Source organism: Nerophis ophidion, linkage group LG10, assembly GCF_033978795.1.
Source record: "Nerophis ophidion isolate RoL-2023_Sa linkage group LG10, RoL_Noph_v1.0, whole genome shotgun sequence".
In the NCBI taxonomy this organism is placed as follows: Eukaryota; Metazoa; Chordata; class Actinopteri; order Syngnathiformes; family Syngnathidae; genus Nerophis; species Nerophis ophidion.
Window position 1 is genome coordinate 9,319,400 of NC_084620.1, and position 15,781 is coordinate 9,335,180.

At 39.2% G+C, this 15,781-nt stretch overlaps 1 protein-coding gene across 2 annotated transcripts in view; it reads left to right on the plus strand.

Annotated features, from left to right (window-relative positions):
- Positions 1-15,781, plus strand: part of chchd3a (coiled-coil-helix-coiled-coil-helix domain containing 3a) — a 139,649-nt gene that overhangs the window by 85,639 nt on the left and 38,229 nt on the right. For both annotated transcript variants that reach the window (XM_061912245.1, XM_061912246.1), the window contains exon 7: positions 11,360-11,430. In XM_061912245.1, coding sequence (XP_061768229.1) covers positions 11,360-11,430 — 71 coding nt within the window. The remainder of the gene's footprint in view (positions 1-11,359; positions 11,431-15,781) is intronic.

The following is a 15,781-nucleotide window of genomic DNA, read 5'->3' on the forward strand; positions in this document are numbered from 1 at the left end:
TCAAATAAATGCACATCTTCAGCTTTTAAATTGCACTTTTAACATGTGTTGAGTTGTGTTGTGATGTGCATTAACAGTATTATAGTCTCTGATTAACATAAAAGTAAACATGGCACTGGAAATATCCCGTAAATCAGGGGTCTCAAACATGCGGCCTGCGGGCCAATTGCGGCCCGCGAGACGTTATTTTGCGGCCCGCACTTTGGTATGACAATTTAATGTATGTGCGGCCCGCGAGTTTATTATGAACGGCACTTTACTGCGTTATACTTCCTAACGTTCCCAATTTTCACAAGAGTCCCCTTATTATCAGGGTATCCATTCTCTGGTAATCCCTGCCGATTTTTACCCAATCAACAATACTCAGGGGGTGCCGCAATGGCACTGCTCTTAACGCCCTCTGAATCCTGTACAGATAGCGTGCAAGCCTATTTGATTGTTACATTTGGCTGAGCAGTACACATGTGTGATGTTGCAAGACATATTTGGTCAACAGCTGCACAAGTCACACTGAGGGTGGCCGTAAAAAAAACGTTAACACTGTTACAAATATGTGCCAGACTGTGAACCCACACCAAACAATAATGACAAACACATTTCAGGAGAACATCCGCACCGTAATACAACATAAACTCAACAAAACAAATACCCAGAATCCCATGCAGCCCTGACTCTTCCGGGCTACAATACATACACACACACACGCCACCACCAACCCCCCACACCCCGCCCTCCCTACTTGCGTCGGTTGAGATTGTGTATATTGTAGCCCGGGAGAGTTTGGGCTGCAAAGTGTTCTGGGTATTTGTTCCCTTGTGTTTGAGTTGTGTTAGGGTGCGGATGTTCTTCCAAAATGTGTTTGTCATTCTTGTTTGGTGTGGGTTCAAAGTGTGGCGCATATTTGTAACAGTGTTAAAGTCTTTTATACGACCACCCTCAGTGTGACCTGTATGGCTGTTGATCAAATATGTTTTGCAGCCACTTACGTTGTTCTGCACAAGTGTCGCACAACATCAATCAATCAATCAATGTATTTTATTTCGGCAATCTTCACATAAAACAAAGAACAACAACAAGAAAAGAAAAAAAAAACAAAAAAAAACACTCATTTGTGCAATGATTGAGCCGAAAGAGTGTAGGTTGAAGCAACGCTTATATAAACCTACCCCATTTATTTATGATTTAGAGTTGTCACTTTAGTTGTGTTATATGCGCAATGACGAGTTGTAGAGCACTAATTCTCTTATAGAGGGTACGCTACGTGAAGGTATGCCAAGGGTTAAGTGAGATTAATCACCAACATTCTAAAAAATAGCAGTCTGTAATAAATACTTAATAAATATATTTATTAGATAACACTTCAACAAAATATGAATGTAAGTTCACAAACTATGAAAAGAAATGCAACAATGCAATATTCAGTGTTGACAGCTAGATTTTTTTGTGGACAAGTTCCATAAATATTGATGTTACAGATTTCTTTTTTTGTGAAGAAATGTTTAGAATGAAGTTGATGAATCCACATGGATCTCTATTATAATCCCCAAAGAGGGCACTTTAAGAAAATGATTACTTTTATGTGTAGAAATCTTTATTTATAATTGAATCACTTGTTTATTTTTCAACAAGTTTTTAGTTATTTTTATATCTTCTTTTCCAAATAGTTCAAGAAAGACCACTACAAATGAGCAATATTTTGCACTGTTATACAATTTAATAAATCAGAAACTGAGGACATAGTGCTGTATTTTACTTCTTATCTCTTTTTTTCAACCAAAAATGTTTTGGCCTGATTAGGGGGTACATGAAATAAAAAACTGTTCACAGGGGGTACATCACTGAAAAAAGGTTGAGAACCACTGTTGTAGAGGACGTTAAAGGCAGTGCAGTCAGGGCAGCCCATAATAAGGTCGGCCGGGTGAAAATTGGGACAAATTTGGGAAAATGGTTGCACCGGTAGATTGTCGGGAGGTTTCACTGAAATTCAGGAGTCTCCCGTTAAATCGTGAGGGTGAGCATTGCTAGGGCAGGAAAGCCATTCATAGAAGGTGAATTCATTAAAAAAATGCATGTTAGAATTTTTAAGAAATCTTTTCTCGCGGCCCAGCCTCACCCAGTTTCTGCATCCAGTGGCCCCGGGGTAAATTGAGTTTGAGACCCCTGCCGTAAATAGAGGTCCTGTTTGGTGAATATTTTTTATACACTGACCTACAGTCCAACTTCTTGACCTACGGACCTCCTTATACAACAATTGCAATACTCAATATTGTCACTTTGATTACTGTATATACATGTAACTCTCATTATTCAATATCCACTCATCATTACTGTGAAATATTTATAATCACATTTCTTACTGAATGTGCAATAACCCACATCAAATATTACCTTTTCACTCATGTACTGTATATAGTCAGAAAAATCACCTGGTATTTCTTGGTACCTTTTTATCCATTTACACAATTTTTTTTACAACTCATTGACAAATCCATAACTCGTGATTTGAGAAATTTTGAATGATTCCTGACCTCCACCTCATCGAATGCCTTCTGTGTCATCCTCATCAGTCGCCTCTGACCCACACTGTTGGGTGAATGGACAGGAATTCCCATAGATCAAAATCCCATATACTACAATATATTGTAGATTTTGTGTTTCAAGGAAGAAGTAGGACAAAAGGTCATGCAGACTTTCAAGCCCTGCCACCTCCCATGGAAACAACACTAACCCCAAACTGAACTCTGGGGAGGCATACAAGGTTTTGTCACGTTGCGCAAATGGCCGTTCAATGCCGTCTGTCCCAGTAAGTGATACCTGCAAGTCAAAGGAAAGGGTCAACAATAAGAAGTCCCACCACCATGCTGCTTTCAAGTCCTTGACCACAAAAAGAGAGTAAAAATGGTCTGTAGATGTGGTAACATGTCACCTTCATGGGTAAATGGAAACCTAGAAAAAAACATTGCACACCCAGAATCAGAAACAGAGGATCCTCTTTTAAAACAAACAACAAAACATGCCTTTAAATGTTAATTGTAGCACGTTTTGCTTGCTGTTTTTCAACCAATTTTATTAAAATATAACAGAATTGTGCTCGCCAGTCTCTTTAGGGCATGTACCAAATGTTAAGGTGTTTTAGATTTAGATAGTACTTTATTTATTCCGTCAGGAGAGTTCCTTCAGGAAAATTAAAATTTTCAGCACAATCCCATTCAAGTTTAGACAAACATTACAGGGAGACAGAACAGGATCGCTGACGGGTCTGCCGGCTTCCAGCGCCCCTTACAAAAAAGATGACATACGGGTAAACGGGGGGGGGGGGGAGAGAAAAGAATAAAAGATTAAAATAAAATAGAAAAAAAATCGGTCTTAGCCTGGGCCCTGGAGTGGGGGTGCAGACTGAGGCCAAGGGGGAAAAAAAAGAAGAAAAAAAAAGATAAAAATAACGACTCATAGCCATAGTACACATCCCTCTTACATGTATGTAAGAGTGAAACATCAAACATCAAAGAACACAGAGGACATTAAAGCAGCAGATACAACCAGACACTTCTACATACAGCTATGAATAAAAAGTAAAATAAACATATCCACTGTGGTGGCCTCTGCGGTGTTCCACGCCATCGTCCGCTGGGGAGGAGGGAGCATGGCCAGAGACAGAAGCAGACCCAACAAAGGAACCAAGACAGCCGACTCCACTCTCGGCCAGTGTCCAGTCCGCATGGATGAGCGAGGATACGTCCAAGGTGACTGAGGTGTCCGACACCTGCTCACCCAGTCGAGACACCGCGAAGCCTCTCCGTCCCAGTAGCTCAGTGCTAGCTCCGCAGCCCTGTCCCCTCATCCGCATCTCCTCCAGTCCTTCCAAACAGACTCCGGTGTAGCAGAGACCCAGCAGCTGGTCTCCATGGCCAAAAGGCTCCCGGGAGGCAGATCCAAAAGTCCACAAAAAAAGCACCACAGAGGTCACGAAAGTGCCACCCCTTGTCACACAGTCCCAAAGGGTCCCGGACCAAAATGCAAAAAAATATAATAACACATGAAAACAAGAGGGAAACACAAAATGATGACACAAGAGCACAGAGCTCCTGTCTACAGCAGCCACTACAGCAGTGCCATCTTGGGAAAATTTTGGCCAAATACGTTACAGTACCAGTTGACTCTATATGCTTAATTATGTTTCCCTGTATCCGTTAAACCATATCCAATCGTATTTCCAATCCGCAAAGTATGCAAAAACACAGGTTAAACATCACAAAATGCCCCAAATTCAGTCAGACATTTTGAATTTGTCGCTCCAAATACCTTTGTCTATTTCCAATATTAGGACAATGGGAACGCTTCTGCACTCTGTTCATAGTATCAGATCAGTCATACCGGAAACACGCAAAAATTTGACAGAGATGTGTTGTCTGTCATTCATAATCTCTATCTTAGATGTGTACACAAATTATTTTCTTTTTTTAATGCTTTGTAAGTCGTAAATAAATAAATACATGAAAAGTCAGCTAACAATGTAGTCAACGAGGGTTCTCTAGTTTGCCGACAAAACCTTTTAAATAACCATCCAAAACCCGCCAATAATATTCTTTATTCATATTGTGACCTGAATATTAACCAAATATTAGCGATGTTGTTATTATAAGCACTAACGCAAACTAACTATTTCTTAGTGGCGCAATGATACAGACGGCTAAGTAGACCTTTGCTGCCTTTTCTGTGAGCCGGCAGCGATGTCCTGCTGCTCCCGCATCATTGGGACCTGTCTCGTCAAAGTTATTCTAGATTGTGAATATTGCCTCTCACCAGGATAACATGCACACATTATGGTGTGCATGTTGTAATAAATGCTCACGCTTTTATGTACAGAAGTTCAGGTGTCGAAAAGTTATGCCTCGATTTAAATAAATTGCTCCTGTGACTGTAGTTCGGACAAAAAAAAAAAGAAGATTGTTGTGGACATTCTCTCACCAACAAAAGTATAGCCCTTAAAGGATGTTTGCAATATTTATTGCAGAGTGTCTTTAGCATTGCACCACGCCTCCCTACGTCTTTCAGCACGTAATGACTTATATTACGACCTATGTAGCACACACATGCCTTAGCTGTGTGTGTTTTTAGCTAATAATAGCGATTTGAATAGGTAACGTTGTCTCATTGAATGCATTTTCCGAACAACAACATGACTGCTAATTGTCAGTTGCTTCTTTTGGACTGCTTTTGTATACAGTATGTACACTCCCTGAGTGTACTGTACGAGACAGCAGTGAGTGACACACCAAAGACAAACTAATTCCTTGGAAATGACGAGCAATTTTTATTTAAAACTATTGGTAACAGTGACAAATATAGACGTATAAAAAATGTACATGTTACATAAAGGTAACATAAGCTTAACTTTGAGCAGGTTCCAAACAGCCCCTTTAATTTGTGGAGAATTTCTGTTGAATAAGACAAATAAAAACCACCCAGGCATTATATGTGTTTATTATAGCCTATAGAAGCACATTACTGATGGTAAAGTAGATGAGTCCCGACTAACAGAGGTGTTATCGACTTCAAGCACTGACCATCCATCAGCCATGTTGGCCTCTGATCGATATCACTTGCATCAGAGTGTCAACACATCACCTTCTCACGTCAAATCCAGACTGAGAAAAGGGAATCTGAGAGAATAAATGTTGAGTGAGAAAATGAACGAGTTCAATGATAAGTTTGTCGAAAACTTAGCAAGCAGTAGTCGCCCACTGCAATGCTGCTTTTTTGTGCTGAGAACCATCTGTTTTTCCAGCACAGATGCTCCAAATGTCATTTTTAAACTTGCCATCTTTACAGTTTTTTGCTCTCTTTCTCTCTCCCGTCTTTTTTACCTCAGGCTTCTCCCAAACATATTTTACCCAGGCGCAAAGTAGGAACACGGAGAAAGAGAGCGAGAGCAAATATACGCCTGATATATATTACACGTCTGTTCCAATCCAACATGGCCATTCATCAGAGAGGCTTCCAGTGACAGGCCATCAGTGCGCTCGCAAGGCAGCTCAGCCTGCCGCCTCTGATGTCGCCTCTCACCGCCGCCACAAATAGTCTCTGAAAACAATATCTATATATTTATTACATCTTCACTTAATACCCACCTTCTGTAAAACAATCTTATATTTAACAATCAACTTGCTTGAGATTTGTTTTTCTTTGTTTTCTTTCTCTTAACAGCATATTCCCCTATACCATCCATCCATCCATCCATTTTCTACCGCTTATTCCCTTTCGGGGTCGCGGGGGGGCGCTGGCGCCTATCTCAGCTACAATCGGGCGGAAGGCGGGGTACACCCTGGACAAGTCGCCACCTCATCGCAGGGCCAACACAGATAGACAGACAACATTCACACTCACATTCACACACTAGGGCCAATTTAGTGTTGCCAATCAACCTATCCCCAGGTGCATGTCTTTGGAAGTGGGAGGAAGCCGGAGTACCCGGAGGGAACCCACGCATTCACGGGGAGAACATGCAAACTCCACACAGAAAGATCCCGAGCCTGGATTTGAACCCAGGACTGCAGGACCTTCGTATTGTGAGGCAGACGCACTAACCCCTCTGCCACCGTGAAGCCCAAATTCCCCTATACCACTCTTTTAATTTTTCCTATACATTTTTTTTTCAATTAAAACGTTTGAAAACCCGTCTTAGAGGCTTGTTGTGAAATCTGAACTGCTGATAAATATCAGGATGAAGTAATAAAACAAAATAAAGTAAGCAACATCTACAACCCAGCAGACAACAGAAGAATTTCTCTCAATTATTGTATCATCTGCATAATTGTGTGCAGTCGCAGATAAGCGGAAAATAAGCCATCAGCAGTTATTTTACCCCCATTCATTAAAAAAAGGTCATCTTTTCCGCAAATGAAGCTGGAGGACTTAGTTTCTTTATAAATGCTGCTTCTATCGCCTCCATATCGCCACAGTGCTTTAGCACTAACGACTTAATTTGTCTTTCGACACCTTTCTTCCCCCTAACGCCCCACCCACTGAGCAGAATTTTGTTTGCCTTAAAACATACAAAACTCCAGTAAAAACTGGACGTATTTTAGAGTGGATAATTATTTATTTGTACCCGGACATAAACACATCACTGGAGTCTGTTCATTCCATGACTTGTTGTCCTTTTTTGGCCATTTATGGTATTTCTAGACAAAATGAGCGTGGTACCTTTTTGCTGTCATCGCTGAGTCTATGAAAGGTCAACAGCTTGTTCAGGAATCAGTTGGGAAAATAGCAGAAAAACACTACATTTTGTTTGGTGCTGAGCAAGTGATCACATTTTGAGTTGTACTACCGAAGTTCGATTGTGCAGGCATTGTGTGTGTACGTGTGTATTGAAAGTGGCAATCACTGTCACCTGTGGCCTTTTGTCTATCCCGAATGGATTAGCAGGTCGATTATTGCCATTTAGACAGCTATTACCGCTTCAAATTTAGCATTCTAGGCATTTTTCTGTCTTCTATTTAATCTCAGCACCCAGGAGAATACCCTTTCTCTGTCAAAAACAGCACGTTTTCTTTAAAGCCCTTTTCCTAAAATAAAACATTGTCTGGTAAAGGTTTCACAGATACAGCAACAACAAAAACTTACATTGTTAACAATTTAGAACACGGGTGTTCAAAGTGCGGCCAGGGGCCCTCTTTCAGCCTGCAAATAGCTTTTTAATGACCCTGTACATGTTCTAAAAATGAAATCATTTTTAATCAAGTATGCAATTTTTCCCTCAGACAGGTAATGAATTTGGGGCCAGGCGATGTCAAAAATACGTAATTTCATAACTTGCATTCTTATCTAAGACAAGATAAGAAATTCAAATTATTTTTTTCATCTTGCTTCTTTTTGTCGTCTCTTTAATGTTTAATATTAATTTTATTATGTTAGTGCAGAAATCATAGGGCTCGATGTTCCAAAAAGATTAATAACACAAACACACAAAAACATGATCCAAACAACACATTTGTGGCGGTGCACTTGTACTCAGAGGCTCACTATAGCATACTTTGTGTAGACTATGGTGTTGCGTATCAGTGGGTCATGTCTACAACAATGAATGAATGCATTCGTTATCTTAAGAGTAATTTATGATCCTGTGACAATGAAATTCCTGACCTAATGGAAAAAAATGATGCACTTCAAATTTCTGCTCACATTTCAAGAAAACATGGAATGCAATTTACATATTGATGTCACAGAATGAGCCTCATCATTTCACTGCAAACGACAGCATGTAGTACGGGTGTCCAAAAGGCATCCAGTCTGCGTTTTTCAGCGGTGTCATGTCCCGTCTTGTTTGGGCTCACCAACCCAACTATTGATGTTTTTAGCAGTGCAGCTCATTCCTATTGATCTTTTCCCAGTTATGATGAATGTCTTCTTGAGAAGAAGCAGTGGCCCACAGGACCCCTTTATTTTACCAGATTAAAAAAAAAAAGCGACTAATCATGGATTAAGGATGTAAAGATTAACAGCAATAATGATGAAACTAGTAAAATTTAGTATTTCTCTTTTTAAACTAGGCTTATTTCAAAACTGTGATTGATTACCGACCTTTTAAAAGAACTCACAAACTGTTGATAGTGACCATTTTCTGCAGAAACAATTAGCGTGTTAATCATTAGGGATCTTAAATGCTACACAAATTCAAGACACATCAACATCTTTCCCCTTTACAAACGTCATACCAAAATCTAAACTTAACAAAATCACATTACTGCCTGAGAACTTAAGACATACTTAATTAATTTAGACGGTTAAAAAAAGGGCTGTATTCGCATTTTTGTATCCATTTTTTTTTCCAGCTTTGTTGTCTTGTGATTCCATTTTTTCTATTTTCTTTTAACTATTTTACTCTCAATAAGAAGACATATAATCAAACTTGATGAATCAACCTTTGGGTAGTTCCTTTTTTTAAGACGCAATTAACGCACATGCGTCCTTACATCTTTTTGACCCTTCGTCCGTTCCATAGCGTGAGGAAATGGTGTTCAGTTACTGTTGAGCCACAAGCTCCAGCTTATGGCTCAAGCAGAAATGCTCAAATAAAATGGGACATTATAGAAATCTTAGATCCAAAACCATGGTAATTCGTTCTGACAAGACAAGACTATTTTATCTTTGATCGCTGTGAGACGACTTTATTGGAGTGAACGCACTTTGCAGCTGTTTACATTACAGTTGAGTGCATTGATAATATAAAATATAGATTGTTACACAAACTGCTTCAGTGAGATGGAATAAAAAGCTCAACAGTAACAAAGACCGGAGACAGGAAGTCTAAAGTCTATTTTTAACCGGAGACTTGTGAAAACATGTCAAGACATTTCACAATAATAGCATTACGCGTCACATCCGGTCTAACTACTAAAACAATGAAAAATCATCTTACATTAAGATCATGCTTTGTCAAAGATTTTGTAATACTATCTGTGACCTAAATGATAAATAAATGATAAATGGGTTGTACTTGTATAGCGCTTTTCTACCTTCAAGGTACTCAAAGCGCTTTGACACTACTTCCACGTTTACCCATTCACACACACACATTCACACACACATTCACACACTGATGGAGGGAGGTGCCATGCAAGGCGCTAATGAGCACCCATCAGGAGCAAGGGTGAAGTGTCTTGCTCAGGACACAACGGACGTGACGAGGTTGGTACTAGGTGGGGATTGAACCAGGGACCCTCGGGTTGCGCACAGCCACTCTCCCACTGCGCCACACCGTCCCACACTTGTTATACGTGTTATCTGGCAGATTGCAATAAAGTGTATTGTATTTTATATTTATATTTTCTATTATGGTATTATTTTATAGCCCGTTATATTTGATATTCTGCAATTTAGTCTGTTTAGCAGGCTGAATATTACATTGTATTAAAAAGTAGAGAATGTTAAAACATTGTCATATAGAGATGTGAATACCTTAACTTGTACAACATGTACAAAATATCAGAACTATTATTTCAGGTAGTAATATATCATTTAGTAATACATTATTTATTTATTAATTACATTACCGAAAATCTTTGAGAGTTAAACAATTACAATAACATTCTACATTTTGTGTTATTAATGTGTGAAAGTGATATCTACAAAATACAGCAAGACAACACGATGCAGGTATTTTTTTAAATTTCACATTAAAACATGTTTATGTCCTTTTTGTTTCGAGCTGTTCACAAAAGCATATTGTTTAAAACACAAGCTCAGTATCCAGTCATGGTAATAAAATCTATACAATTATCTGTCTAGGATAAATGTTTCAATGGCAAAAAATTATAGTTATCTGTGATTAATCACAATTAAATCTGAGTTAACTCGGAACAAACTGTAATTGTTACCGATTAAATATCTAAATGTTTGACAGATTTGTATAATTTATTTTAAAACTTAAATCGTCATATTCGGGAAATATCTGGGGGTTTTGTTTTGTTTTCCTGTATTCAGTGTTTCTTCGTGTCTATCGCTATCATTTTTGTTCCACTTCCTGTGTTGGTTTTGTCTTGCAGTGACTTAACCACTGTTTCTGAGCGCTGTTCTCCACACCTGCTCCGGATTAGTTATCAGCGGACTCACCTGTTTCTGATCATGAATCAGGAGAGGTTATCTGAAAGTGTCACCTTTTTTGTACCTATTGTGCAGAACTAAAAGATCTTCTTATTTGCACTTCGCCTACTGTCTCTGTATCTCGAGGGCACGCCAACAACCGCAATGCAGGTGCACTATGAAATACATAAAATTTGGTTAAAAGATTTCAATGTGTGTATAAGTAACTTTTTGAGCACATGATAACAATGATAATTTAGGTCTCGATAACCGTGACATGAAATGTTCCTGTCGTTGGACCCCTATCCTCGATATTTTGTATAAAACACCTCAAGTTTCTTACTTCTCTCCATCAAGTCATTTATTGCATTTTACAACCGCTCAGAGTTTGATCATAAATGTTCACAACAGCCAGCGAGGGCAAGGAAGCAGACCTTCCTTGAGTAGTATAAATGTTGTAGCACTGAAGTTATATGGCCGTTTTTGAAGAAGTCGTTCAGATGAAGTGGCCCTGCTCCATTTACGACAAGCCGCCTGGAGGGAATTCTGACCTGGTGTTTGCCCACCGTTACTAGTAACCTCTGACCTTATCTGACTGCTGTTATTACAATGTGCAATAGCCTCCTCCTCACACTTCTGTTTTGTACGTAGAGGACAAAAGCATCAAGTGTTTTATTTGACCTTGAGTGCTTTTAGCTGAAAAGTAGCCTCTGATTTTGTTCAGTGGATAGGTGTTTGGACTTAAAGCCGGTCCTTTTCTATTTTTCTGCAGAGTGCTCAGTTCTACAAGGTCACCACAGAGAACTACCACAAAGCTGCAGATCAAGTGAATGCCAAGTTCAAGTAAGTTTCTGCACTCAAAGACTGGCTACTCAAGGTCGCCTGCTTCTTTTGTGGCTTTTAAAGCCGAAGCTTTTCAGTAAAAGTATAGGCTTTGTCACAAAAAAGGTGACACCCTCATCACAATTGGTTGACTTGATATTGATTATTGCAAGCCTGAATCTGAAATTAATCAATGGAATTAATGTATTTTTGAATCTAACCTGAAAAAAATCTTAAGATATGTTCTGAATTACTTACATTATTATAGATATAGATTTATAACAAAAGAAATGGCTTTTCAAAGTCATGTATGGTCTATTAGGGGCGGAATGGCATAGTGGGTAGAGCGGCCGTGCCAGAAACCTGAGGGTTGCAAGTTTGCTTCCCACCAATTGATATCCAAATCGCTGCCGTTGTGTCCTTGGGCAGGACACTTCACCCTTGCCCCCGGTGCCGCTCACACTGGTGAATGAATGATGAATGAATGATTAGTAGTGGTCGCAGGGGCCGTAGGCGCAAACTGGCAGCCACGCTTCCGTCAGTCTACCCCAGGGCAGCTGTGGCTACAGATGTAGCTTACCACCACCAGGTGTGAATGAATGATGGGTTCCAACTTCTCTGTGAGCGCTTTGAGTATATAACAATTGAAAAGCGCGATATAAATCAAATCCATTATTATTATTATTATTATTTTGTTTACTAAAATCTGCTTCTTATAATACATACATACATCGAAATAAGTATTGAATGCTGGCAGTGCTAGCATACCAATAGTGGTTTAAGAGAATACAGTCACAAAAAAATGTCTGTATTTGTCACAATTTCATGTTTTCCTTTGTAAAACAGAAGAAGACGCTGGCTAGATTTTTACTCGCAGGGTTTGGCCGTACGATAACCAAGATTATAGAAGAAAACCGGGAAAAAATCCATCCATCCATCCATTTCTACCGCTTATTCCCTTTGGGGTTGCAGGAAGTGCTGGCGACTATCTCAGCTACAATCGGGCAGAAGGCAGAGTACACCCTAGACAAGTCGCCACCTTCTATTTAACATTCTTAAAGGGGAACATTATCACAAAATGTGACTGAAAATTTTACTTGAGGACCCAATCAAACTAAAACTGATGTATTTGTGTTCTGGACAGCAACAGGTGACCCCAAACGACTTCTCTTTGACTGAGGCCACGTCCACACGAAAATGGATAGTTTCAAAAATGTATTTCCAGGGTTGAAAGTATCTCCATTCACACAAGTGTTGTTTCAAAACTGTCTCTGTCTACACATAAACGCATACACCTGCTGTCATGCACATTATGTCCAATCAGAAGCCTGGAAAAGCAGCAACAACTGACTCGGTGGCATTACACTACTGTTTCTACAATGTTTATTTTGATATACTAGATGCACAATGACATGTACATTTTCTATAAAACCAGCCTGTACTTTACACAGAGCACAGGGAACATTATGAATCTTTTTTTAGTGTTTAAAGCAGTTAAAAACCCAAAACTTGAGAAATGTAGCATGTTTAATCAGCAGCATAGTGATATATTACATGTGCAGTGAGGTGTACATTATTTCTAAAATCAGAGCACATTAACAAGGAGCCAAGGAAACTTCTTGGAAGTTTCGAAAGAGCATGTGCCACTGCAAAACTCTTGTAGAATTATAACAAATGCAATCATCGATATAGTGACATATTGCATGTGCAATGAAGTGTATTTGGCTTTCACATCAGTACACACTAACAAGGAGGAAGGATACATCATGTTTTTTATTTTTCGTCACTCAGGCGCATGCGCACAGTCGCACAAATGGAACCAGCCCAACACACGGAAGTTAACTTCATGATCTATTGTTAATTAAGGATTAACAACTTGAGATAATGTTGCACCTTTCTTATGGCACAAAGCAAAACGTTTTGCTTGTTAAATTTGCTTCATCACCTGGAGGTCTGACAGCAATCATATCCAAAATAGCTGACTGTCATTATGGCAGCGGAAGTGTCGCAAAGCACATTTTGATGCGTCTTTTTTAACCAAAGTAGAGTTAAAATATTAATATGCTTACGTTCAAACATATAGTACCGTATTTTTTGGAGTATAAGTCGCACCTGCCGAAAATGCATAATAAAGAAGGAAAACAACATATATAAGTCGCGCTGGAGTATAAGTCGCATTTTTGGGGGAAATTTATTTGATAAAACCCAACACCAAGAATAGACATTTGAAAGGCAATTTAAAATAAATAAAGAATAGTGAACAACAGGCTGAATAAGTGTACGTTATATGACACATAAATAACCAACTGAGAACGTGCCTGGTATGTTAACGTAACATATTATGGTAAGAGTCATTCAAATAACTATAACATATAGAATATGCTATACGTTTACCAAACAATCCGTCACTCGTCATCGCTAAATCCCACGAAATCTTCTTCCTCGATGTCGCTTCTAAACAACTCTGCCAACTCCAAAGGTATGCGTCTAGTCTCTTACGTGAAAGAGCTAAATATTATTATTTGATATTTTACGGTAATGTGTTAATAATTTCACACATAAGTCGCTCCTGAGTATAAGTCGCACCCCTGGCCAAACTATGAAAAAAAATGTGACTTAAAGTCCGAAAAATACGGTAAGTCCTTTTAAAGTGTGTTTAAAGCCAGCAAGGCAGTATTGTTGAGCCCTGAAAATGACAGCGCACAGCAGTGACGTCATCAGATGCGTACAATTCTCCGTTTGAGCCGTGAACACACGTAAAAGAGCGGAGAGTTTTAAAACTTGCGACCTTTGACAGCGTTTGCAAAAGTCTGCGTTTTTAAGGACAAAAGTATGCGTTTGCGTGTGGACAAGAGGCCTAAACGCAGATATAAGTATATGATTATTAAGTACCCGTGTTTGTGTGGACATGGACTGAGTCAGAGCTTTTCTTCCTTTCACAGACCTGCAGGAAAATAGATATGGAAAGTTAGCAAACAACAAATGAGAAGTTATGATGCACATTTTAAGACAATTATAACATTAAACAATACATTTCCACTATGTTTTGTTATATCATTAAAAACATTTTTTTTAAAAAACAATGTTTTTTGCCCATATTTGGGGTCAATATTGTAATCGGTAAAAAGTAGGGACATAATATCTAGTCAGTTGGAGGCCCAGGGCGAACCTAGTCAATGGCACCCTCCACATAACAACAACATGGTCATTTATCATGTCCTTATAAACTACTATGCAAGCTGGGCATCAAAGCTTGCACAACTGATGTTGATCCTAACATTTCTACTATAATATACAATAATAAACATTTAATAAAGTGTTAGCCATTTTTCATAGATTACTATTTTGTTAGCACAGTTGGACCGGATGTGACGCATAGCATTAATTTTGCGAAGGCCCAGGTGTGTGATTGGTGTGAAAAAAAAAAACATTCTTAAAGGGGAACATTATCACAATTTCAAAAGGGTTAAAAACAATAAAAATCAATTCCCAGTGGCCTGTTGTATTTTTTGAAGTTTTTTTCAAAATTTTACCGGTCCCCGAATATCCCTAAAAAAAGCTATATAGTGCTTGATTTTCGCTATTTGCGATGCGACCATCCATTTCCCTGTGACGTCATACAGTGCTGCCAATGTAAACAAACAACGGCGAATACCACAGCAAGATATAGCGACATTAGCTCGGATTCAGACTCGGATTTCAGCGACTTAAACTATTTAACAGATTACGCATGTATTGAAACGGATGGTTGGAGTATGAAAGTATTGAAGAAGAAACTGAAGCTATTGAGCGAATAGCTAGTGACGCTATTCATAGCCATAGCATGGCCGAATAGCTGCGTTAGCATCGCCGGTAAAATGTGCGGACCAAACGATCGGGACTTTTGCATCTCGAGACACTGGAGCAACTTAAATCCTTCGATTGGTATGTGTTTTTTTCGCATTAAATGTGGGTGGAAGTAAACGTAATATAGTTGCAAATGCATCTGCAGGTTATCCATACAAGTCTGTGCCATGTCTGCTTTAGCACCGCCGGTAAATAGCATAATAGCGTCGATTACCGTAGCATGTTAGCATCAATTAGCTGGCAGTCACGCCGCAACCAAATATGTCTGATTAGCACATAAGTCATCATCAACAAATCTCACCTTTGTGATTTCGTTGACTTTATCTTTGCCAATGCATCCGCAGGTTATCCATACATCTCTGTGTCATGTCTGTCATCGCCGGTAAAATGTGGAAACACTTTGGTACATTCAATGGGGGTCTGGCGGCAGACACTTTTGCATCTTCGGGCCAGTGGTGCAACTTGAATCCCTCCCTGTTAGTGTTGTTACACCCTCTGACAACACACCAACGAGGCATGATGTCTC